General features: G+C 57.2%; 1 protein-coding gene across 1 annotated transcript in view; it reads right to left on the bottom strand.

Annotated features, from left to right (window-relative positions):
* Positions 1-278: 278 nt before the first annotated feature.
* LOC141726462 (myosin-binding protein C, fast-type-like) overlaps positions 279-26,143 on the bottom strand; it is a 39,487-nt gene continuing 13,622 nt past the window's right edge. Inside the window, exons 3-10 of the mRNA XM_074531365.1 lie at positions 9,848-10,010; positions 7,801-7,993; positions 7,048-7,187; positions 4,570-4,729; positions 3,202-3,338; positions 2,090-2,276; positions 840-865; positions 279-366 (exon numbers count right to left, since the gene is read on the bottom strand). Coding sequence (XP_074387466.1) covers positions 855-865; positions 2,090-2,276; positions 3,202-3,338; positions 4,570-4,729; positions 7,048-7,187; positions 7,801-7,993; positions 9,848-10,010 — 991 coding nt within the window. The 3' untranslated portion in view covers positions 279-366; positions 840-854. The remainder of the gene's footprint in view (positions 367-839; positions 866-2,089; positions 2,277-3,201; positions 3,339-4,569; positions 4,730-7,047; positions 7,188-7,800; positions 7,994-9,847; positions 10,011-26,143) is intronic.

The raw sequence follows: 26,143 nt of genomic DNA, 5'->3' as shown, positions 1-26,143 counted from the left end.
GGGGAATGTGAGGGGAGAAAAAAAGGGAAATGTGAGGGGAGAAAAGGGAGGGAAATGTGAGGGGAAATAAAGGGAAACATGAGGGAGAAAAGAGTGGGAAACCTGAGGTGAGGAGACAAAAATGGAGGGAAACATAAGGGGAGAAAAGGCAGCAAATGGAATGAAAAAGGGCCAGGAAACACCGAAAGAGAAGAAACCATGAAGTGGGAAAGGTGGGAAAAGCGCTCCCCGATTCCTCAGGTGCCCCCTCCCCAAAATGAAGCACAAAGACTCTGGGGGATTGCTCAGATTCTTTATTTTTATTGGGGCTCATGGGGCCTTCGTCACCCACACACTCTTCTTCCTCACCACCATGGGCCCGTGGCTCTGCAGGACGGTGGCAAAAATGGGGGTCAGCACCCCAAAATGAGGGAGAACCCCTCAAACGTCACCTCAAAATCCATCCCACCAATTAAACACCCCCCCTCCAAATTAAAAATCTCCTAATTAAACCTCCCAAATTAAAGATCCCCCAAATACAGCCCCAAAGATCACCAGTTAACTCCCTCAATTAAAGGCCCCCCTGATTAACATCCCTAATTAAACATCTCCATTTAATCTCCCCCAATTAAAGCAACCACTAATTAAACCCCTTAATTAAAACACCCCAATTAAACCCAAGTAAAACCCTTCTATTTAACCCCCCAATTAATCCTCCCAACCAAACCCCACCAATTAAATACACCCCAATTAAACTTCCCAATCAAACCCCCTAATTACATAGGGGAGGTTTTAATTCATTAATTGATTAAAATTAATTAATTAAAATTAATAGCACCCCAAATGAAGCACCCCCTCACCATTTTTTGTCACCATCACTGGGGCACTGTGAAGGGAGAGACAAAACATTGAGGGGACTTCAATTCCCCCCCAAACCCACAATGCCCCCACCCCAATATCAGGAACCCCTCCCAAGGTACCCCAAAAATTTTGGGGGACCCCCTGAAATCCTGAGGAGCTCCCCCAAATTTTGGAGAGCCCTTTCTCCCTCTGGTAATCACAAACCCTCCCCAGGTATTCATGATCTCCTCCCAAAATTTTGGGGACCCTCCATGATTTTGGGGACCCCCTCACCCCAAAATCTATCAGGATCTCCCCCAGATTTTGGGGATCCCCCCAATTTTGGGGAGCCCCCTCACCCCAAAATCAGTCCCAGGAACCACAACCCTCCCCCAGCTATTCACGACTTCCTCCAAAATTTTGGGAACCCCCCCGATTTTGGGGACCCCCTATGATTTTGGGGACCCCCCCTCATTTTGGGGATCCCCTCACCCCAAAATCACTCAGGACCTCCCCTAGATTTTGGGGACCCCCACCCCAATTTTGGGGATCCCCTCACCCCAAAATCAGTCTCAGATATTCACCAAATATCCACGACCTCTCCCAAAATTTTGGAAACCCACCCTGATTTTGGGGACGCCTTCCCATTTTGGGGACCCCCCCTCATTTTGGGGACTCTCTCACCCCAAAATCAGTCAGGGCCTCCCCCAGATTTTGGGGACCACCCCAATTTTGGGGACCCCCCTCACCCCAAAATCATCTCAGGTACCACGACCCTTACCCAGCTATTCACGACTTCCTCCAAAATTTTGGGACCCCCCCTCATTTTGGGGACCCCAATGATTTTGGGACCCCCCTCATTTTGGGGACTCCCTCACCCCAAAATCACTCAGGACCTCCCCCAAATTTTGGGGTGCCCCTTCTCCCCATGGCCGCTCCTCCCCCAGGTGTTCACAACCCTCGCCCAGCTATTCACAACCTCCCTCCAAAATTCTGGAAACCCCTCCCGATTTTGGGGACCCCCTATGATTTTGCAGACCCCCCCTCATTTTGGGGACCCCTCACCCCAAAATCACTCAGGACCCCCCCCAAATTTTGGGGTGCCCCTTCTTCCCCTGGCCGTTCCGCCCCCAGGTGTTCACAACGGTATTCACATCCTCCCCTCCAAAACTTTGGGAACCCCTCCCGATTTTGGGGACCCCCCCGCGATTCTGGGGACCCCCCCCCGTGATTGTGGGGACCCCCTGGCCCATGTTGGGGCGCCCCTCACCCCGAATTTCGAGGCGGCACTCGGTCAGGGCCTCGCCCAGCTCGTTGACAGCCCTGCAGGTGTAGGTGCCGCCGTCGAAGGGCCCCGGCTTGCGGATCAGCAGCGTCAGCACCCCCTGGCTGTGCCGCGCCAGGAACTTGGGGTCATCCCCGATGGCCATCTGGTTCTTGAGCCACACCACCTTGGGCTGGGAGGGGGGGACACGGTCAGGGAACCCCGAAATGCACCCCGAAAATGGCCCAGGGCACCCCAAAAACACCCAGACCCGGGGGTCAGTTCACAGCCCCATTGGGACACTTCAAAACCAACCAGAGCCCCATTGGGACACCCCAAAACCCCTCCTCAGGTGAACCCCACACCTGGATCTTGAGCCACACCACCTTGGGCTGGGAGAGGGGGGGACACGGTCAGGGAACCCCGAAATGCACCCCGAAAATGGCCCAGGGTACCCCAAAAACAGCCACAGCTGGGGGCCCATTGGGACACCCCAAAAACCCTTCCCAAAAACCCTCTCTAGGTGAATCCCACACCTGGATCTTCAGCCACACCACCCTGGGCTGGGAGGGGGGGGGGGGGCACGGTCAGGGAACCCCAAAATGCACCCCAAAAATAGCCCAGGGCACCCCAAAAACACCCAGACCCGGGGGTGAGTTCACAGCCCCATTGGGACACTTCAAAAACAACCAGAGCCCCATTGGGACACCCCAAAACCCCTCCCCAGGTGAACTCCAAACCTGGATCTTGAGCCACACCACCCTGGGCTGGGAGGGGGGAACACGGTCAGAGAACCCCAAAATGCACCCCAAAAATAGCCCAGGGCACCCCAAAAACACCCAAACCTGGGGATGCATCCACAGCCCCATTGGGACACCCCAAAAACCCACCCAGGACCCCCAAATCTCCACCCAAACCCCCCCCAATTTCAGGCTGAACAGACCTGGGGGTACCCCAAAACCCCCTCAGGACCCCAAATCTCCTCCCAAACCCCCCCAATTTCAGAGTCAGGGTTACCCCAAAACCCACCCAGGACCCCCAAATCTCCACTCAGCAACCCAAACCCCCCCAATCTCAGGCTGCACACCCCCGGGGGTCCCCCCAAACCCCCCCCAGACCTTGGGGTGCCCCCTGACGGCGCAGTTGAGGGCGGTGGAGTATCCGGCCACGGCGCTGCGATCCACCAGCGGCGTCAGGAACTGCGGCGCCGAGCGGAAATCGTTCTCCTGGTACTGGGGGGGCTTCAGCCGCAGCTCTGGGGGGGCCACAGCGGGTTAGGGGCACCCCGAAAACATCTGGGGGGGATCAAGGGTTGGGGTCCCACCCCCAGGTTGGAATAAGGGGGGGTTTTATCAAGGTCAGGGCACAAAGTGTGGGTGAGCCCCTAAAAATGCTTTACAATTTTAATATTCCCTGTTGAACACTCTAAATTAATAATTCTTAATTAATTAGAAAATCTCAATTAAGAGATCAGTTATTGGCAAAATTTGGGGGTTGGGTTTTGGGTGGGTTTGGGGTTCACAGGGATCTTCCTGAACTCACAAAAACTGAACCAAAATCCCTTCAGATCTGCCCCAAAACCACCTCAAACCACCCCAAAACCACCTCAAACCACCCCAAAATCACCTCAAACCTCCCCAAAATCACCCCAAATCCACCTTAAACTGCCCCAAATCCACCTTAAACTGCCCCAAAACCCCTCAAAATTTGAGGTTGGTGTTTTGGGGATGCTTTGAGTGGTTTTGGGGACCAAAGGTATCATCCTGAACCCACAAAAACGGAACCAAATTCCTTCAAATGTACCCCAAAACCACCTCAAATCACCCCAAAAACACCTCAAACCACCTCAAAACCACCTCAAACCCCCCCAAAACCCCTTAAAATTTGGGGTACCCGCTTTGGGGATGCTTTGAGTGGGTTTGGGGATCAAAGGGATCTTCCTGAACTCACAGAAACCTCCCCAAATTTGCCCCAAACCTCCCCAAATCCACCTCAAATCCCCCCAAATCCACCTCAAATCCCCCCAAACCCACTTCAAACCCCCCCAACACACCTCAAACACCCCCAAATCCCCCCAAAACCATCTCAAAAACCCCTCCCAAACCCCCCGAATTTGGGGGTACCCGCTTTGGGGATGACGGCCGTGTTGCAGGACAGCCCCGGTTTCTCGCTCAGCCCGCACAGGTACCCCCCAAAACCACCTCAAACCCCCCCAAAACCAAATCAAACCCCCCAAAACCACCTCAAATCCCCCCAAAACCAAATCAAAGCCCCCCCAAAACACCTCAAAACCCCTCAAGACCCCCCAAATGTCCCCCAAAATTTGGGGTACCCGCTTTGGGGATGCTTTGAGTGGCTTTGGGGACCACAGGGATCTTCCTGAACTCACAGAAACCTCCCCAAATTTGCCCCAAACCTCCCCAAAAACACCTCAAACCCCCCAAATCCCCCCAAAACCATCTCAAACGCCCCGAATTTGGGGGTACCCGCTTTGGGGATGACGGCCGTGTTGCAGGACAGCCCCGGTTTCTCGCTCAGCCCGCACAGGTTCTCGCTGAACACCTTGAACAGGGACTCTTTGCCCATCACCAGCTCCGAGGCCGTGCAGCGCAGGGGCCGGTTGTGCTCGTACACCGTGAACCACTCCTGGCGGGGTTCGGGGGGCGTGAGGTGGTTTTGGGGGAGATTTTGGGGAGCTGAGGGGTTTTGGAGTGGTTTTGAGTTGGTTTTGGGGGAATTTGAGGGGGCTTTGGGGGAGATTTGGGGGGCTGAGGGGTTTTGGGGGGTTTGAGGGGGTTTTGAGGGGGGGATTTGAGGCGGTTTGGGGGGATCTGAGGTGGTTTTGGGGGGATTTGAGGCAGTTTTTGGAAGGTTTGAGGTGGTTTTGGGGTGGTTTGAGGTGATTTTGGGGGGATCTGAGGGGGTTTTGGGGGGGTTTTGAGTTGGTTTTGGGGGAATTTGAGGGGGTTTTGGGGGAGATTTTGGGGGGCTGAGGGGTTTTGGGGGGTTTGAGGGGGTTTTGAGGGGGGGATTTGAGGCGGTTTGGGGGGATTTGAGGCGGTTTCTGGAAGGTTTGAGTCGGTTTTGGGGTGGTTTGAGGCGGTTTTGGGCAGTCCTGAGAGGGTTTTGGGGAGATTTGAGGGGGTTTGGTGGGGAGCTGAGGTGGTTTTGGGTGGGTTTGAGTTGGTTTTGGGGGGATTTGAGGTGGTTTTGGGTGGGTTTGAGTTGGTTTTGGGGGGATTTGAGGGGGTTTTGGGGGAGATTTTGAGGAGCTGAGGTGTTTTTGGGGGGTGTTGAGGCGGTTTTGGGGGAGACGGAAAGGAATTGGGGAGGTTTGAGGTGGTTTGGGGGTATTTGAGGGGGTTTTGGGGGGTCGTGAGGGGGTTTTGAGGGGCTTTGAGATGGTTTTCGGGGAGATTTTGGGGGTTTTTAGGTGGGTTTCAGGAGGTTTCAAGGAGATTTTGGGGGGCTGAGGGGTTTTGGGGGGTTTGAGGGGGTTTTGAGGGGGGGATTTGAGGGGGTTTTGGGGGGTCGTCAGGGGGTTTGGGGGCGTTTGAGGTTGTTTTGGGGGGTTTGAGGTGGTTTTGGGGAGGTTTGGGGAAGATTTTTGGGAGCTGAGGTGGTTTTGGGAGATTGTGAGGGGGCTTTGTGGGGGTTTGGGGGGATTTGAGGTGTTTTTGGGGGGTTTTAGGGGAGATTTTGGGGAGTTGAGAGGGTCTTTAGGGGGGTTTCAGGAAATTTGGGGGAGATTTTAGGGAGCTGATGGGTTTTGGGGGGCTCAGTTGAGGATCTGGGGATTCAGCCGAGGATTTGGAGGTTCAGTTGAAGATCTGGGGCTTCCATTGAGAATTTTGGGGTTCCTTCGGGGTGATTTCAGGGTTCCATTAAATATATTTGGGGGTTCCACTGAGAATTTGGGGTTCCATTGAGTATTTTAGGATTTCCATTGAGTGTTTTGGGGTTCCACTGAATATTTTAGGATTCCTTTTAGTATTTGGGGGTTCCATTGAGAATTTGGGGGTTCAGTTCAGGATTTGGGGGTTCCATTGTATATTATTGGGTTCCTTTGGGGTGATTTTGGGGTTTCATTGAGAATTTGCGATTTCCATTGAGTATTTTTGGGTTCCATTGAGTATTTTGGGGGTTCTATTGAGTATTTTGGGATTTCCATTGAGAATTTGGGATTCTATTGAGAATTTGGGGGTTCGGTTCAGAATTTTTGGGTTCCACTGAGTATTTTGGAGTTCCATTGAGTATTTTGGGGTTCCATTGAGAATTTTGGGATTTCCATTGATAATTTGGGGTTCCACTAAGTATTTTAGAATTCCATTTAGTATTTCGGGGTTCCATTAAGTATTTGAGGGTTCCATTGAGAATTCGGGGGTTCAGTTCAGGATTTGGGGGTTCCATTGAGTATTTTGGGGTTCCTTTGGGGTGATTTTGGAGTTCCATTGAGAATTTGGGGGTGTCCTTTGAGAATTTGGGGTTCTATTGAGAATTTGGAGGTTCCTTTTAGGATTTGGGGGTTCCATTGAGAATTTTGGGATTTCCATTGACTATTTGAGATTTCCATTGGAAATTTTGGGGTTCCATTGAGTATTTTGGGGTTGTATTGAGTATTTTGGGGTTTCACCGAATATTTTAGGGTTCCATTGAGTATTTTGGGGTTCCATTGAGAATTCTGGGATTTCCATTGACTATTTGAGATTTCCATTGGGAATTGTGGGGTTCCACTGAATATTTTGGGGTTCCACTGAGAACTTTAGGGTTCCACTGAGTATTTTGGGATTCCACTGACTATTTTGGGGTTCCACTGAATATTTTGGGGTTCCACTGAGTATTTTGGGGTTCCACTGAGAACTTTGGGGTTCCACTGAATATTTTGGGGTTTCACTGAATATTTTAGGGTTCCACTGAGTATTTTGGGGTTCCTCTGGGCAGCTTTCGGGGCGCTGCCCCCTCACCATGGTTCTCTTGTCGGCCTTCATGATGGTGTACCCGGTGATCTCGGCGTTGCCGTCGTCCTCGGGGGGCTCCCACTCCACCAGGGCGTTGAACCCCCAAACCTCCTTCACCTGCACGTTCTTGGGGGGGCCGGGCTTCTCTGGAGAGGGGGATCGGATCAGGGACACCCCAAAAATAGCCCAGAAACACCCCAAAAATAGCCCAGAAACACCCCAAAAATACCCCCAAAACCACCCCGAAACTGCCCTGGAACCTCCTTGGGAAATAGCACCCAAAATACCTCAAAAACACCCCAAAATAATCTCATAAAATACCCCCAAAACTGCCCTGAAACCTCTTTGGGAAATAGCACCCCAAATATCTCAAAAACACCTAAGAACTGCCCCAAAATCCCCCAAATCCCCCAAAACCCACCCCAAAAATCCCCCTTAAAACTGCCCTGAAACCTTCCCAGAAAACGGCACCCAAAAATCTCCAAAATCGTCCCAAAAATCCCCCAAATCCCCCAAAAATCCCTCAAAAACCACCCCAAACCCATTCTGAAACATCCCAGTGCTCCCAGTTCCCAATCCCAGTGATCCCAGTCACTCCCAGTTCCCAATGCCAGTGTTCCCAGTGCTCCCAGTTCCCAATCCCATCACTCCCAGTCACTCCCAGTGCTCCCAGCGCTCCCAGTTCCCAATCCCAGTCACTCCCATCACTCCCAGTTCCCCATCCCAGTGATCCCAGTCGCTCCCAGTGCTCCCAGTTACCGACGATGCGCAGGCGCATCTCGGCCGTGTCCTCCATGCCCTCGATGCGCACGCTGAGCCCGTAGCGCCCCGAGTGCCCCCTGGCGGCGGCGCGGATGAAGAACACCGTGTCCCGGTCCGATGTGCGCACGTGCACGTCCTCGCCCAGGGGCCCGCCCTCCTTCGTCCACGTCACCTGGGGGCGGGGCTTACCCTGCCGGGGGGCGGGGCTTGGTTAGATCTATGGGGGTGGGGGGTGGGGTTCAGGTGTCGCTATGGGGTCTGTGGGGTTGTGGGGTTTTGGGGTTGAGGTGTCCCTATGGGGTTATGGGGTTGAGTTATCCCTGTAGGGCTCAATTGTCCCTATGGGATCTATGGGGCTGTGGGGGTTTGGGGTTGAGGTGTCCCTGTGGGATCTATGGGCCTGTGGGGTTGAAGTGTCCCTATGGATCTGTGAGGTTGAGGTGTCCCTATGGGGCTGTGGGGTTGAGGTGTCCCTATGGATCTGTGGGGTTGAGGTGTCCCTATGGGACTGTGGGGTTCAGGTGTCCCTATGGGGCTGTGGGGCTGTGGGGTTGTGGTGTCACTATGGATCTGTGGGGCAGAGTTGTCCCTATGGGATCTGTGGGGTTGTGGGGTTGTGGTGTCGCTATGGGGCTGTGGGGTTTTGGGATTTTCAGGTTGAGATGTCCCTATGGAATTTTGAGGTTGAGGTGTCCCTATGGGATCTGTGGGGCTCAGTTGTCCCTATGGGATCTGTGGGGCCGTGGGGCTGAGTTGTCCCTAGGGGGCAGCGGGGTTGTGGGGCTGAGGTGTCCCTATGGGGTTGAGTTATCCCGATAAATCCATGGGGCAGAGTGACCCCAATAAATCCCTATGGGGCAGAGTGACCCCAATAAATCCATAGGGCTGAATTGACCCCATAAATCTATAGGGCTGAGTTGTCCCTATGGGGCTGAGTTATCCATACAAATCCATAGGGCTGAGTGACCCCTATAAACCTATAGGGCTGAGTTATCCCCATAAATCCATAGGGCAGAGTGACCCCAATAAATCCCTAGGGCTGAGTGACCCCAATAAATCCATAGGGCTGAGTGACCCCAATAAACCCCTATGGGGCCGAGTGACCCCAATAAATCCCTATAGGGCCGAGTGACCCCAATAAATCCCTATGGGGCAGAGTGACCCCAATAAATCCATGGGGCCGAGTGACCCCAATAAATCCATAGGGCAGAGTGACCCCAATAAATCCATAGGGCTGAGTGACCCCAATAAATCCCTATGGGGCCGAGTGACCCCAATAAATCCCTATGGGGCAGAGTGACCCCAATAAATCCGTAGGGCTGAGTGACCCCAATAAATCCCTATGGGGCAGAGTGACCCCAATAAATCCCTATAGGGCTGAGTGACCCCAATAAATCCGTAGGGCTGAGTGACCCCAATAAATCCCTATGGGGCTGAGTGACCCCAATAAATCCATAGGGCTGAGTGACCCCAATAAATCCCTATGGGGCAGAGTGACCCCAATAAATCCCTGGGGCAGAGTGACCCCAATAAATCCCTATGGGGCAGAGTGACCCCAATAAATCCATAGGGCCGAGTGACCCCAATAAATCCCTATGGGGCCGAGTGACCCCAATAAATCCATGGGGCTGAGTTGACCCCAATAAATCCCTATGGGGCCGAGTGACCCCAATAAATCCCTATGGGGCAGAGTGACCCCAATAAATCCATAGGGCTGAGTTGTCCCTATGGGGCCGAGTGACCCCAATAAATCTCTATGGGGCTGAGTGACCCCAATAAATCCATAGGGCTGAGTGACCCCAATAAATCCCTATGGGGCAGAGTGACCACAATAAATGCCTATGGGGCCGAGTGACCCCAATAACTCCCTGGGGCAGAGTGACCCCAATAAATCCATAGGGCTGAGTGACCCCAATAAATCCATGGGGCTGAGTGACCCCAATAAATCCATAGGGCTGAGTGACCCCAATAAATCCCTATGGGGCCGAGTGACCCCAATAACTGCCCAGGCCAGATTCCCCAGGTTTTGGGGTGCCCCTCTCACCTGGAAGGGGATCACCAGGTTCACCTGCTCCCCCACCTTCCTCACGTACGTCTGCCGCAGGTGCCGGGGCAGCCGGATTTTGGGGCGCTCTGGGGGGGGTTGGACAATGTTTAGGGGAGGATTTATGGGGCAGAACCCCCAAATTTTGGGGTCCTCCCCGATTCTGGGGTCCCTGCTTACCCATCAATTCCCTCCCTAATTCCTTCAGGTTCTTCTCCCCTAAGTTTCAGCTCCGTTTTTGGGGTCCTTCCCCATTTTTGGGGTCCTTCACCATTTTTAGGGTCCCTCCTCATATTTAGCCTTTCTCCCCAATCTTAGGGTCACTCCCAATTTTTGGGGTCCCTCCCCAATTTTGGGCTCCCCCCAAATTTCGGGGTCCCCCCTTTCCTTTATGGATCCCCCTTTGCCTTAAGGATTCCCCCCTGATTTTGGGGTCCCCACCTAATTTCGGGGGCCCCCCCCAATTTCCTGATTCCCCCCAATCCCTGCCTCCCCCCCCCGATTTCGGGGTGCTCCCCCTAAATTTCGGGGTCCCCTCTTTTCCTTATGGATCCCCCTTTTTTGGATCCCCCTAATTTCCCTTATGAATCCCCCCTAATTTCGGGATTTCCCCCCCGATTTCGGGATTTTCTCCCCCAATTTCAGGGTCCCCTCAATTCCTGCCTACCCCCCAAATTTCAGATCTGCCAGAAGCAGGCAGAAAGCCAACGGGGCTGGGGAAAAGGCTCTGCTCTGCTTACAGCATAGGCTGAGGGCTAGGAGAGCTCCATTTCCCCCTTGAGATGTTGGAGACGGGGCCTTTCACCCTCCTGATAGGGCTGCCCCTGGCTGCAGGCAGCCAAAGGAGTACGACGACACAAGGCCGAGAGCAGCAAAGCAAAGAGCCAGCCGTGCACAGCACAGGGAGGTGGCCCAGTGCAAAGCCAGCGTGGCACCCTGCAGGTGCCCGCTGCACGCTCATGTGTCCCTGCCTTGGGAAGGACAGGAATGCCCGTGGTCCAGGAGGGCCTTTCTGTGGCCCCTGTGGGCTCAAAGCTGCTGCTCTTCTGGCTCCATGGGGCCTAAAGCCACAGAGCTCGGCCTCCCCCACAGCAACAGGAACAAGACTTGGATATCAGACGGTGGAGATCAATGCCTAAGCCTGAGGGGCGGGGGCCTCCAGTCTGGAGCCCAGGGAGGGCACATGCCCAGCCCCACAACAGCTGGCCTCACGGCCCTGAAAGGCCAGGACCAGGGTTCCACGCCTGATTCCAGGGGGTCCCTCCAACCCGGCCACCGACCTGGAAGCGCCAGAGCAGCCGGCTGTCGGGATCAAGGCGGCTGCCAGGGGGCTTATGGCTTATGGCCTCTGCCAGCCCGTTGCTCAGGGCTTAGCAGTGCCTCAGCCCCTCAGGGTCTCCCCAAGCTTGCCGGCAGCAGCGCCGCAGCCCCACAGCAGCTCCAGAGGAGCCCCATCCAGAGGCACCTGGGAGCCCTCAGCAACACAGCCAGCAGCACATGGGCAGGAGGACACAGATGGCCCTTCCTCCCCGGCACAGGGCTTGTGGCCATTGCCAGGCACCGCTCCGGCAGGGATCCCCGCAGCTCCGGCCCCTGCCCAGCCGCTCTGTCGGCAGCACAAAGGCTTCAGCAGAACCATCAAAGGCCAAGGGGCTTCTGGCCATTTTCCCTGCAACACTGCACTCCTGGACAGCTGGCTGAGCACAAGCACCCTTTTCCCCCTCTCCCCCTGTGCCCTACAGACCCCGTGCAGGAAAAGAAAGATGCTGGGACTCTGTGTATTGTAAGATATTCTATTCTATTCTATTCTACAATATTCTATACTCAACAAAAACGAAAATACAAACAGAAAAATCTCGAAGAAGAAACAGAAAATCCCTGCTGGCTTAAATGGCCCCAGCAGACAGAGTCTTTCAGATCATCTCTCTGTGGAGCTCCAGCAGAACAGCACGGCAGTGCTGCACAGACGAGGCCGTTTCCTCCATGCACTGCGGAATCGATCTCGCAGCTTACGCCATGGGGAGTAGGGAGCTCTCTGTACGGCCCGGAGAACTAAACAAAATTCAACGGCAGCATCTCTGACTGCAGGACTGCTGTCACGTGCCATTTCTTCAAGGGCTGCAAGAGAGTGGAAAAGAGGCAAGGTCGGATCCCGCATGTGCAGGGAGCCGAGGAGAGCCCCTGCCGGCGCTATCCCGGCCGGCTCTTGCCATGGCCCGCAGGGAGAAGGGACAAGGTGCTGGCCACGAATGCCACACGTGGCCCTGAAATCTCTGTGTGCCCTGTCGACGGGAGCAGAGCCCTCCGCAGCCGGGGCAGGGCTTGCAGCTGCCCCCTGCAGCCCCCGCGGTCAGCCGGCTGCCCTCACACACTCACCACTGCAGATCAGCTGCAGCTCTTGCTGCTGCCCCCTCAGGTGCCGCCCGGCCATGCCTGTGAACACAGAGCCCGTCACGGCCCCAGCGGCACAGCTCCCTGCCAGCGGCGCTGCCGGCGCTGCGGCCACACGGGCTGCTGGCCCGGCAGGGCTCAGCCCGGCCCTTGCCGCACGCTGCCGCCCCAGGGCACGGCTGCCAGAGGGCGGCAGCAGCAATGCCCAGGCCAGGCGGGGCTCCACGGCACCGGGCCCGGCTGGCGCTGCCGGGGCAGCAGGCGGGGCCGGGGCCGAGCTGCGGCGGGCCGGGGAGGGAGCCCGGGCTCGGGACTCACCCATGAACCTGACGGCCGCCTCTCGCAGGGACTCCTGTGGGCTCTGCACGTAGCGCAGGGCCTGGCGCAGCTGCTCGGCCGCTCGGCTCCTGTCCTGTGCCAGCTGCAGAGAGCGGCAGGAGGGGAAGGGTTGGCGCGGGCTCAGCCCCTGGGCGGGGCGCTGCCTGCGCCCAGCGCCGGCCTCCCCTGGCCGCACAGCCCTGAGGCGCCGCCAACAGCCTCTGGCCAAGGGCTCCCGAGGGCAGGGGGCAGAGGGCCGGCTGCTGCCCGGGGAGCCGCGGTGCCGCGCCGCAGCCCCGCCGGGCCCGGACTCCCAGGGCACCCGACTCGGGCCTGCGGGAGCCTGCGGGAGAAGAGCCCGCGCGACCTCTGGGTGCAGCAGCGGGCACAGCTGCCACTCCCCCACACTGAGCGCCGCCCTCAGGGACCTTGGCCGTGCTGAGGCTGGGAGTTCTCGGCTGCTCTTACCAGGCACTCGCCAATGCTCTGATCCACGTCTAGCATTTGTTGGATATCCGTCCTCTTCAGGAATCTGGCTGAGGAATGCAGCGTTTCCCGGGAGGCCTGGAGAGCAACAGAGACGCACAGATGGCCCCACAGTCCAGGGCACAGGCTGAAGGAGGCTGCAGCCTGCAAGGTGCCGGGGCAGGAGGCAGCCCAAGCCCCTGCCAGGGGGACAGCAGCTGGCCACAAGTGCTCACCTCAGCAACAATCTGATTCTCATCATGGCAGTGGAAGTAGAGAGGGAGCAGGCTCTGGCGCACGTGGGACTTGAGGGCCTTTCTTCCCTCTTCTGTTAATAAGTCCAGCATCTCTTGAAAGACAGCCATGGAGCTCAGCTGCACCTGGATATCATCCTGGATGAAAGGAAAGGGCAAAAGACCTGAGCATCAGCTGCTTCAGGCCCTCCAGGGCACAGGCGTGCATCTGCACAGGGCACCAAGTGTCCGGGCAGCAGGCAGTGGCCGTGGCTGTGGGCACAGAGCCTTACGCTGTCAAAGAGTGGCAGGAGCGCCTCAGCCAGCTGCAGGGCGATGGGGGTGGCTATTGGGGCGCCATTATCCAGGAGCAAATATCTGAGTAGAAGAATGCTCATCCTGATCATGTCGCTGTCATTTTCCTCCAGGAGCTCCACAAGACTCTCAGTCAGGCTCTGCATTTTTTCGGCCTGTGCGGAACACGACTTTGTGAGAGGCCGCCCGGCTGCCGCAGGGCCCAGAGGCCAAAGGCCTGTCCCGAAGCACTGGGGCAGCTGAAGCGGGAGGCAGGAGAGCTGGCAGCAGCCGCCCTAGTGGCCGAAGCCCATGCAAGGCCAAGCGACAGTGTTGCCCAGCCCCACGCTGCCTGCACGGCTTCAGCCACTGCCCCTTCTCACCATCAAGGGATTCTTGCCCAGCACTACGAGGCCTCGGAGTGCCAAGTAACGCCTAGCCATGTGCTCGCTCTGCAGGTTCTGTGCCAGGATCTCCAGAACGCTGTCACTGCATTCCCTCAAGTCCAGGCACTCGAGGACCTGAAAGGCACAGGGCAGTGACAGGGGAGCCGGCCGGCAGGAGCCCAGCAGCGCACAGGGCCGGGCCCAGGCAGCGGCACAGGGCACGGGCAGGGGCACTGTCCTGGCAGCTGTGGCTGCGAGAGGCCAGAGGGCTGGGAGGCGGCTCAGCCAGGCAGCGCTGGCCTTGAGGCTCACCTCCACAAGGAATGCCAGGGCAGGGAAATCCCAGTATGGCATCTCTTTGCTGAGCAGGGCGAGCAGGTAGAATGCAACCACGGAACAAAAGTGGATGGCTAAGCGGCGAATTTCTCTGAAGAGGGGAAAAAGGAAACAAGACCCTGAGCCAGTGAGGCAAACCTCTCCCAGGCGTGACTCATCCAGTTCTCATCTTTCCCCAGCACCCTTCCGGCAAGGGGACGTGGGCCATTTGGGAGTTGGTTGCTCATGAGCACCCTCCTCTGCCAGCCTTTTCCAGTCTGCTTGGCCATTCCTTCAGTGACAGGGCGCTCTGGCCCATGGCCACCACGGACACTTTGTGGGCCACCTGGGCACAGAGCAGCAATGGCAGAGGCAGTGGGGAGAAGGGGGTCTCACCTGGCCAGCAGAGCCACGGCAAAGTGGTGAGTGTCAAGAGAGAGCAGCGTGTCCCAGGCACACCTGCGCTCCATTGCCACCACCACATCCTCGCAGCGGAGAAGGCAGAGCAGGGACTTGAGGGTGCGCACTGCAAACCTGTGTGCGCAGCAAAGCCCAGGTCACACCGGCAGCACTGGCTCCTTGGCCGGCCACGTGGCAGGGACAGGAGGAGTGGCATGGGGCACCTGTTGGGGCTGGTGGCAAGGCCGTGCTCTTCCTGGCATCCCTTCCAGAAGGTGTCCACCGCCTCTGGCATATCCAGAGTGCTGAAGAACACTTGGAATAGCAGATGCACAAATAGGCGGGGGAAATACACCTTCAAGATGCGTGGCAGACAGGGCACCTGGAGGATCTTCCACATCACCACGGTTGCCTGCAAAGGACAAAGCCCCCCGAGACAGCGCTCAGTGCCGAGGTGTGCGTGTGGCTGGGCCCGAGCGTGGCAGGGAGAGGCCTGGAGAGACCTTGGCAGGGAGAGCATGGGGCCTGGTGGGCCTGAAGCTGCCCCTGGGCCAGGTTTCAGGGCAGCGCCTGAGGCGGGGAGATGCAGTGGGGGAAGGAGGATGGAGAGCTGCTGGAGAGGCAGCCTTGGGGCCTGCAAAGTCCAGTTGCAGAAACTCACAGCCAGGGCAAAGACACCCGTTTCGTCCCCATCGGAGGTGCAGGTGCTGTACTCTGGCCAGCTGCCCAGCACATCCAGGAGGATCAGCTGCGCCAGCTCCGCAGTCCTGGCTGAGCCCATGATGGTCTTCCACATGGCCATGGCAGCTCTGTGGGGTTAGAGCTGTGTCTCAGGGGGGTGTCAGACACAGCACCGGGGGCAGCTGAGCTGGCTGCCATTTCTGCCTGTGCCCACTGCCCCCCTGCCAGCAGCAGCCCGACAGCCCAGGCCTGTGGGCACAGAGCCCTGAGAGGCAGCAAGGGAGCATGGCAGCAGGCTCAGGGGCTGACAGGGCAGGGCTGGGAAAGGGAGCAGCCAGAGGGCCCTGGAAGTCTCTGTTGCTCAGACACCTGGGGCAGGCTGTGCAGGGTGATGGGCTGGGGAGGCCTGAGCCCTGTGGGCAGGTGGGCCCCATACCTGTCACAGGACGGGGCCACACGCAGGAGCGTCATGACTGCGTCATTTGGCTGTGCTTCGGTGAGATCCAGCAGGGTCTTGTCCAGCCTGTGCTCAGCAGAATCATTGGCCGTGAGCCACTGGTGGATGTAGCTCACCATGGCAGGCACCTGGAGAAGGCACGGGGAGACTTGGAAAGCTGCCAGAGGGAGCAATGTTCCCAGCTTCCCCAGAGGAGTGCTTCCCTTCCCACCCCACTGCCATGTGGCCTGAAAGGCTCACAGCAAGCAGCATGCATGGCTGCGGAGGCCAAGCAATTGCTGGGAGGATCAAAGCCTGGCCACAGGCTGCTTACTTGCTTTGGAGTGTAAAAATCTTCCTCGACAAGCATAGACAGCAGAGCAGCACTGGTCTTGCTGAGGAAGATGGGCGAGTATGGCCTGAGGCCTACGCCCATGGCGATGGTCTCTTCCTCCTCAATTCTCTTGAGGAAGTTGCAAACGAACTGTAGGAGAAGGGCAAGAAGCCGGGGATGTTGCATGCAGTGCTGCACACACGGTGCCGGGCTGAGCAGGGACAGCAGGCCCAGCCCAGGTGGGGGTGGCTGCAGGTACCTGCGCTGTTCTGCGGAAGCGGCCACGGCTGGACTCCTGCTCTCGTGTGCGCTCCAGGGCTGCATCTGGCAAAGAGCGAGCGCAGCCAGAGATGAGGGGCTGCGGGAGAGGCCGGAGAACACGGGCCTGCCCTGCGCTCCCCAGGCCGAGAGAGCCCCGGGATGCTCCAGGGGACGGAGCACGGCCACTGCGGGGTGTCTGCCCGGCCCCTCTTCCGTCCTGTCCGTGGGCATGTCCCCAGGGGATAGCATGGCGCAGCACAGCATGGCATGGTGTGGGGCCAAGCTGGCAGCAGGCACCAGTCCTGTGGCTCAGCTCTGCCACTCACCCTCCTGCGGTGGCTGGAACGGCACCACCTCTTCAGTCTTCTGTGCTGGGGCAGCTCCGGGGCCTTCTTCCTCCTCCTCCACCCAGGCCAGCTCGGGCACTCTCGGGGGTCTCTGCTCCATGTCTCTGACTGGATTTGTGCCTATTTTCAGGAGAGATGCCCTGTCACCAAGGGCACTTGAAGTCACCAAGTCGTGCAATGGTGCCTGGAAGGCACCTTCAAGTAAGAAGACTCAGGATGGCTGCAGGACAGCAAGTCCTGCACTCGGTCTCAAGGGCTCCTGCCACAAAGACAGGAGACTCCTGTCAAGGACTTGTGGTCTGGCCTCAAGGGCACCTGCAGAAGAGAAGCCTCAGGGAGACCACGGGTCAGCAAGTCCTGTGGTCTGGGCCTGGAGCTCAGCTGCAGACACAAGGCTTGAGAAAAGCTCCGGGTGGGACGCGAACGAGCGCGCTGTGCGGGGGCTCCTCACGGCACCGCTCTGTCCCGTCCTGTCCCGTCGCGTGCTCTGAGCACTGTGGCGTGCTCTTGTCACTGCCAGCTCCTATGTCACCAGGTGTCACAGAGGGCCCTTGGACACCCGGTTCCATGTCACAATGACTGTGCGGCACCGTGTCACCGAGGGCCCTTGCACACGCTGCCGCCTGCCTTGGGGCCAGGCCCAGCCTACCTACCCAAAGTGGCCCAGGCTGGAAGGAATGGCTGGCCCCAGGAGTCTAAGCCAGGCCGACAGGATCTTTAGGAAGGGCTCAGAGCATCAGCAAACGCTGCCATGCTCTGTGGGCTCAGGGCAGCAGAAGGAGCCCCCAGGGCTGCCGACGCAGCCGTTCTGGGAAGGGCACGGGGCCTTGCAGGGAAGCTGGCACGGCCTCCTTGGGACACGTCCCGGCTGGTGGCCCTCCTAAACCCGCCGGTGTGACACGCACAAGGAACGTGTGGGCCCGGGCACGAACGCTGCTCTGAGGCCTGGGGCCCGGGGAGCGCTGACATCAGCAGGTGTGGCAGAGTCCCTGCCCAAGCAGACCTGCCACACCCCGAGCCCTGGCAGTGCTGGTGCCTGACTCCTGCCCCAGAGACCTGTGCCCCCGGGGAACTTCTGTGCCAGAAGGAGCCAAAGCCCACGTGCATGGGGGGCTGTGCCTCTTTCCTGCAGGCGCTGATGGCAGGAGCACCTGGAGCAACTGCTGGCACACTTGGCCTCTGTCAGATGATGTTGCTCCATCCTGGAAGGATTTTTTTTATCGTGGAAGGCATTGGCAGTAGCACCAGAGCACCATCCATTGCTGAGTTTCCCAGGGCAATTAGATTGCAAAGTTAACAGTCTGAAATTTCCTTGTGCTTTTCTCACTCTCTTTCCCACATTCTGGAAAAAAACAGAATCTGCCCAGCCTCTGCTATTCTCAGCTTCCGTTGCTGCATGTCTTGCTCTGGCAGCTCACGTCCAAACAAAACTGTGTCCTTGCTGAGCACAGCAATGAGCGGCCACAAAGTGGGAAATTCCCCAGTGAACATCAAGGCAGACACGTGATAGGGGATAAGGACGACTCTGGGAGGACAAGCTCTTCTGTGTCTCTGATGATGGTGCCCACGCCCTGTAGCAGCAGCCGAGAGAAGCGCTGAAAGTAGACAGGCGCTGTTTTGGGCAGCACAGTATCAAAAGTGATGAAACCATTAGCCAGAATGCAAAGGAGGACTGCAAGTATGGAGTGTGGCCTGGAGGGGAAGCCCTAGATGCAGCTGAGGCCACTTTGTTCAGCCTGGAGGAGAGTAAAGGGCGTCATTGTGGTCTTCAACATCCTCCTGAGAGGAATCAGAGGGGCTGCTGCAGCTCTCGTCACTGCTGGGACCAGTGACAGGACCCGAGGAAAGGGCAGGGAGCTGGGACGGGGCAGGTTTCATTTCCGTATCAGATAAAGGTTTTTCACCCAGAGCACGGTCGGGCACCGGGACGGGTTCCCCATGGACGCAGCCCAGCGGAGCCCGGGCTGCCTCTTGGGAAAACTGCGGCGCTGCGCCAGGAGCGGGGAACGGCCAAGGCGTGGGTCCTGCCCGCGGCTGACCCTGGTGAGCCACTGCTCAGTGCTTCAGGATCTACTGACTGCAGCACGGAGCAGGCCAAAGAGAAGCAGGAGGCCCCTCGATTGTGAGGTTCCAAAGGCAAAGGTTTATCCCAAGGGAAGGATTCAGCCTGAAAGAGTCGCCAGCACTTCTGTGCACGGGATTTTATCGGGGTACAACTCAGGGGGTGGATACAAACCATTGAGCAATAAGGAATCTGCAGGGGAGGAGCAAGGGGATCCCATAGTTGCTTGGGACTAATTAGGACAGATGGGAGGAGAGGCTAGGTCACATGGGCCAGTGGGGCTTCCAGCAATAGAGGAATTCCAAAGGGATGGTGCAGTCTGGGGTTTGGTCCAAGGCAAAAGTGACAGGGAATGTTCAGGAATAAAGAGCTGGATTATCTTGAGAGGCAGGGAAGGAGCTGGAACAAAGGGAAATGGCATGAGGGACAGCTCTGAGGGAGGGCAAAACCTACGGGTAAACCAACTTGGGGAAAATACGGGGTACATCAAAACAAACCATTCTACCATAACTGATAAATAAACACAAACCGGAACACCCCAGGGAAATGGGCGCAGCACCAAGCCCGTCTGAGTTTGAGAAGTGTTTGAAGAACATTGAGCTGTCACCCAAGCTTTCAGACACTACATCAAAAGTCAAGGGTTTTGACCTCTAGGTTTACATGAGTATATACTCCTGAGTAGGACTTTAGGCAGTCTTTTAAGAAACTCGTTGTATGTCCGATCATACCCCAATTCCTTGGAGATTGTGTGGAATGTGGAATCCTTTTGTTTTCACTGCTTGTTAGGACTATAAAAAAGAATATTGGTGCTGGGTGACTCAGAGACAGCCCGTGCATGTTAAGTGTAGTATACAGGGGATAAAGAGAAGGAAACGAGAGGTACTAAAACATCCTGCTAAGATCGGAAATTTAGACAGCATGAAGAATGAATGACACAAGAGGTAAAGATGGTATTAAAAAGAGCCCACTGGAATGTAATTTAGCAGATGAGAAAGATTTGGGGGGAATCCCAGAGGGGAATTTTTCGTGTAAGGTAACCTGATGAAGCACTCTTACGCAATGGTAGGCTTAGTATCAATTAGGAAGTGGTGAAATGTGACCCCCAAATGGAACGTTATGATCCATTGTTACAGTTGATGCTATTTTAAAGACAAGAAGAAAAAATGAGATCCGGTGATATATGCAGACATGGTTTTTACCCTGAGGAATAAATCTGAGTGGCACAAGAAATTGTGGCTTTGATTTGGCCCCGCAGGAATTTTAGTCCTAACTTTGGAAAGAGGCAAGAGGCAGAAAAGAAAGAGATGTCGTTCAGCATTCAGCATAGGGCAGAGATGTTTGAAATTGGCTCAAATGCTCCAGGAAGATTGTGTTCTAGGTGTCCAAGATTTACAGCCGAGTTAGCCCAGGCCAGCTGGGGTACACTCCCCCTCAGGCAACCACTCTGCCCCCTGAGTGAAAGCCAAATGGCAGTGAGGATGAGATGAATAATCCAGGTGAGGGGACAGTTTCAGAGAGCCCCAGTGACAAGCAACTCAAGGAATAAAACCAAGAAAGCTTTGCCTTTAGCCACCCCCTTAAGGCAAGACTTGAGTCCCCCAGGAGAAGCCATGGGGGTGAACGTCTTCTTTTCTACTAGTGCCCTGGACAGTTGGTGGGAAAAAGTTAAAATGGATAGAGAAAACCCTAGCAAAGCAGCAAAAGGTTTGGAGTTCATAGTCAAGAGTCAAGAGCCAGGCTGAGGTGATACTGATTTCATGTTGACAGAGCTAACCAAACCAGCAAAAGAGTTGGCAATCAAGGCAGCCAGAGCACGTGTGCAGGGACAAATTGCTAGTGGAGCCTTACAAGGTACAGCGGGCCAGCTGTGTCCTATTGTAAGGCCTTTGTGGGACGCGAACGATGCAGGCTGCTGTGCAGTGTTAACCAGATACCAGGAATGACCGAGACTGGCAGTTCTTACCCTAGCAGGTTGCCGGTGAAAATACAGCTAAAGAATAATAAAGAAGTTGAATTTTTAACTAAATGTGGAGACACATTTTCACTCTTGAATCAAGCACTGGTACCCAAAAGTGAAAACTATCTGCAAGCAATAGGAGCCAGAAAATGCATCCTTCCTGCAACCACTTCAATGTAAAATCAAGAAGAAAATGGGAATACATCAGTTTCTTTATTTACCAAACTCACTCAAATCTGTCCTAGGCATGGATTTGCTTGAAAATGTAGAAGCAAGAGTTCCGTTTAGAGAAAGAAAACTTCAATGGAAGGTACCTGAAGACAAATGGGCAGTTTTAGCAGTAGGACTGACAATTGACACAAGACCAACAAAGAAGAAGAACTATTTAGAGCAAGTATTGAATCAGTTATACCCAAGAGTATGGGATACTGATAGCCCAGGAAAATCAAAACGAGCAGACCCTATGAAAATTGAGTTACACACAAGAGTTGAGCCAGTAGTCAGAAAGCAATACCCTTGAAGATTAGAAGCTAGGAAAGAAATAGATCCAACAATCGATAAATTCCTGACATCAGGATTATTGGAAGAATGGAAGTCAAAATTGAGTACTGCTAGATTAGCAATAAAGAAACCTAATGGAACTTAGAGACTAGTGCCAGATTTCCAGGCAATTAATGGTTTATACCTTACTAGTTTACTAGCTAAACTTGGAGATGATTTTATTTGGTGCGGGGAAGGTCCATGGGCAGGTGCAGTCGAGAGCCGCTCCCTCTTGGTCTGAGAGACCAGCTCTCCCAGGCCACCTTGGTGCCAGGCCCGGAGGTTTTGATGTGCGCTCGACCGGCAGCCGAAGGAGGGCTCTTGACACCGTGTCTGATGCATCAGGGTTTACTGAAGGTAGGTCAGAGGGTGCAGGTTGGGTGAGGGTGAGAAGAGGGACAGGAAGAGGCAGGAGCACAAGCACTGTAACATGACACATAAGGCACCTGCAAGCCGCTGGGGAAGCCTCAAGTCTGCTCAGTGAGCCACGTGTGCCCTCAGCATTGGGACAGCCACCTTTCCCTCAGTGAGCCTCCCATCCCAGGGTCAGCAAATGAAGAGGCACCAGGCATGCTGCAGGTGACTCAGAGCGAGTGCAGTGGGTCATGGTGGCCAGGGGCCAGAAGCAGGCAGAAAGCCAACGGGGCTGGGGAAAAGGCTCTGCTCTGCTTACAGCATAGGCTGAGGGCTAGGAGAGCTCCATTTCCCCCTTGAGATGTTGGAGACGGGGCCTTTCACCCTCCTGATAGCGCTGCCCCTGGCTGCAGGCAGCCAAAGGAGTACGACGACACAAGGCCGAGAGCAGCAAAGCAAAGAGCCAGCCGTGCACAGCACAGCGAGGTGGCCCAGTGCAAAGCCAGCGTGGCACCCTGCAGGTGCCCGCTGCACGCTCATGTGTCCCTGCCTTGGGAAGGACAGGAATGCCCGTGGTCCAGGAGGGCCTTTCTGTGGCCCCTGTGGGCTCAAAGCTGCTGCTCTTCTGGCTCCATGGGGCCTAAAGCCACAGAGCTCGGCCTCCCCCACAGCAACAGGAACAAGACTTGGATATCAGACGGTGGAGATCAATGCCTAAGCCTGAGGGGCGGGGGCCTCCAGTCTGGAGCCCAGGGAGGGCACATGCCCAGCCCCACAACAGCTGGCCTCACGGCCCTGAAAGGCCAGGACCAGGGTTCCACGCCTGATTCCAGGGGGTCCCTCCAACCCGGCCACCGACCTGGAAGCGCCAGAGCAGCCGGCTGTCGGGATCAAGGCGGCTGCCAGGGGGCTTATGGCTTCTGGCCTCTGCCAGCCCGTTGCTCAGGGCTTAGCAGTGCCTCAGCCCCTCAGGGTCTCCCCAAGCTTGCCGGCAGCAGCGCCGCAGCCCCACAGCAGCTCCAGAGGAGCCCCATCCAGAGGCACCTGGGAGCCCTCAGCAACACAGCCAGCAGCACATGGGCAGGAGGACACAGATGGCCCTTCCTCCCCGGCACAGGGCTTGTGGCCATTGCCAGGCACCGCTCTGGCAGGGATCCCCGCAGCTCCGGCCCCTGCCCAGCCGCTCTGTCGGCAGCACAAAGGCTTCAGCAGAACCATCAAAGGCCAAGGGGCTTCTGGCCATTTTCCCTGCAACACTGCACTCCTGGACAGCTGGCTGAGCACAAGGACCCTTTTCCCCCTCTCCCCCTGTGCCCTACAGACCCCGTGCAGGAAAAGAAAGATGCTGGGACTCTGTGTATTGTAAGATATTCTATTCTATTCTATTCTATTCTACAATATTCTATACTCAACAAAAACGAAAATACAAACAGAAAAATCTTGAAGAAGAAACAGAAAATCCCTGCTGGGTTAAATGGCCCCAGCAGACAGAGTCTTTCAGATCATCTCTCTGTGGAGCTCCAGCAGAACAGCACGGCAGTGCTGCACAGACGAGGCCGTTTCCTCCACGCACTGCGGAATCGATCTCGCAGCTTACGCCATGGGGAGTAGGGAGCTCTCTGTACGGCCCGGAGAACTAAACAAAATTCAACGGCAGCATCTCTGATTGCAGGACTGCTGTCACGTGCCATTTCTTCAAGGGCTGCAAGAGAGTGGAAAAGAGGCAAGGTCGGATCCCGCATGTGCAGGGAGCCGAGGAGAGCCCCTGCCGGCGCTATCCCGGCCGGCTCTTGCCATGGCCCGCAGGGAGAAGGGACAAGGTGCTGGCCACGAATGCCACACGTGGCCCTGAAATCTCTGTGTGCCCTGTCGACGGGAGCAGAGCCCTCCGCAGCCGGGGCAGGGCTTGCAGCTGCCCCCTGCAGCCCCCGCGGTCAGCCGGCTGCCCTCACACACTCACCACTGCAGATCAGCTGCAGCTCTTGCTGCTGCCCCCTCAGGTGCCGCCCGGCCATGCCTGTGAACACAGAGCCTGTCACGGCCCCAGCGGCACAGCTCCCTGCCAGCGGCGCTGCCGGCGCTGCGGCCACACGGGCTGCTGGCCCGGCAGGGCTCAGCCCGGCCCTTGCCGCACGCTGCCGCCCCAGGGCACGGCTGCCAGAGGGCGGCAGCAGCAATGCCCAGGCCAGGCGGGGCTCCACGGCACCGGGCCCGGCTGGCGCTGCCGGGGCAGCAGGCGGGGCCGGGGCCGAGCTGCGGCGGGCCGGGGAGGGAGCCCGGGCTCGGGACTCACCCATGAACCTGACGGCCGCCTCTCGCAGGGACTCCTGTGGGCTCTGCAGGTAGCGCAGGGCCTGGCGCAGCTGCTCGGCCGCTCGGCTCCTGTCCTGTGCCAGCTGCAGAGAGCGGCAGGAGGGGAAGGGTTGGCGCGGGCTCAGCCCCTGGGCGGGGCGCTGCCTGCGCCCAGCGCCGGCCTCCCCTGGCCGCACAGCCCTGAGGCGCCGCCAACAGCCTCTGGCCAAGGGCTCCCGAGGGCAGGGGGCAGAGGGCCGGCTGCTGCCCGGGGAGCCGCGGTGCCGCGCCGCAGCCCCGCCGGGCCCGGACTCCCAGGGCACCCGAGTCGGGCCTGCGGGAGCCTGCGGGAGAAGAGCCCGCGCGACCTCTGGGTGCAGCAGCGGGCACAGCTGCCACTCCCCCACACTGAGCGCCGCCCTCAGGGACCTTGGCCGTGCTGAGGCTGGGAGTTCTCGGCTGCTCTTACCAGGCACTCGCCAATGCTCTGATCCACGTCTAGCATTTGTTGGATATCCGTCCTCTTCAGGAATCTGGCTGAGGAATGCAGCGTTTCCCGGGAGGCCTGGAGAGCAACAGAGACGCACAGATGGCCCCACAGTCCAGGGCACAGGCTGAAGGAGGCTGCAGCCTGCAAGGTGCCGGGGCAGGAGGCAGCCCAAGCCCCTGCCAGGGGGACAGCAGCTGGCCACAAGTGCTCACCTCAGCAACAATCTGATTCTCATCATGGCAGTGGAAGTAGAGAGGGAGCAGGCTCTGGCGCACGTGGGACTTGAGGGCCTTTCTTCCCTCTTCTGTTAATAAGTCCAGCATCTCTTGAAAGACAGCCATGGAGCTCAGCTGCACCTGGATATCATCCTGGATGAAAGGAAAGGGCAAAAGACCTGAGCATCAGCTGCTTCAGGCCCTCCAGGGCACAGGCGTGCATCTGCACAGGGCACCAAGTGTCCGGGCAGCAGGCAGTGGCCGTGGCTGTGGGCACAGAGCCTTACGCTGTCAAAGAGTGGCAGGAGCGCCTCAGCCAGCTGCAGGGCGATGGGGGTGGCTATTGGGGCGCCATTATCCAGGAGCAAATATCTGAGTAGAAGAATGCTCATCCTGATCATGTCGCTGTCATTTTCCTCCAGGAGCTCCACAAGACTTTCAGTCAGGCTCTGCATTTTTTCGGCCTGTGCGGAACACGACTTTGTGAGAGGCCGCCCGGCTGCCGCAGGGCCCAGAGGCCAAAGGCCTGTCCCGAAGCACTGGGGCAGCTGAAGCGGGAGGCAGGAGAGCTGGCAGCAGCCGCCCTAGTGGCCGAAGCCCATGCAAGGCCAAGCGACAGTGTTGCCCAGCCCCACGCTGCCTGCACGGCTTCAGCCACTGCCCCTTCTCACCATCAAGGGATTCTTGCCCAGCACTACGAGGCCTCGGAGTGCCAAGTAACGCCTAGCCATGTGCTCGCTCTGCAGGTTCTGTGCCAGGATCTCCAGAACGCTGTCACTGCATTCCCTCAAGTCCAGGCACTCGAGGACCTGAAAGGCACAGGGCAGTGACAGGGGAGCCGGCCGGCAGGAGCCCAGCAGCGCACAGGGCCGGGCCCAGGCAGCGGCACAGGGCACGGGCAGGGGCACTGTCCTGGCAGCTGTGGCTGCGAGAGGCCAGAGGGCTGGGAGGCGGCTCAGCCAGGCAGCGCTGGCCTTGAGGCTCACCTCCACAAGGAATGCCAGGGCAGGGAAATCCCAGTATGGCATCTCTTTGCTGAGCAGGGCGAGCAGGTAGAATGCAACCACGGAACAAAAGTGGATGGCTAAGCGGCGAATTTCTCTGAAGAGGGGAAAAAGGAAACAAGACCCTGAGCCAGTGAGGCAAACCTCTCCCAGGCGTGACTCATCCAGTTCTCATCTTTCCCCAGCACCCTTCCGGCAAGGGGACGTGGGCCATTTGGGAGTTGGTTGCTCATGAGCACCCTCCTCTGCCAGCCTTTTCCAGTCTGCTTGGCCATTCCTTCAGTGACAGGGCGCTCTGGCCCATGGCCACCACGGACACTTTGTGGGCCACCTGGGCACAGAGCAGCAATGGCAGAGGCAGTGGGGAGAAGGGGGTCTCACCTGGCCAGCAGAGCCACGGCAAAGTGGTGAGTGTCAAGAGAGAGCAGCGTGTCCCAGGCACACCTGCGCTCCATTGCCACCACCACATCCTCGCAGCGGAGAAGGCAGAGCAGGGACTTGAGGGTGCGCACTGCAAACCTG

This window comes from Zonotrichia albicollis, chromosome 35 (genome assembly GCF_047830755.1).
Source record: "Zonotrichia albicollis isolate bZonAlb1 chromosome 35, bZonAlb1.hap1, whole genome shotgun sequence".
Taxonomy (NCBI): domain Eukaryota; kingdom Metazoa; phylum Chordata; class Aves; order Passeriformes; family Passerellidae; genus Zonotrichia; species Zonotrichia albicollis.
This window is presented reverse-complemented; position numbering and strand designations above follow the sequence as displayed.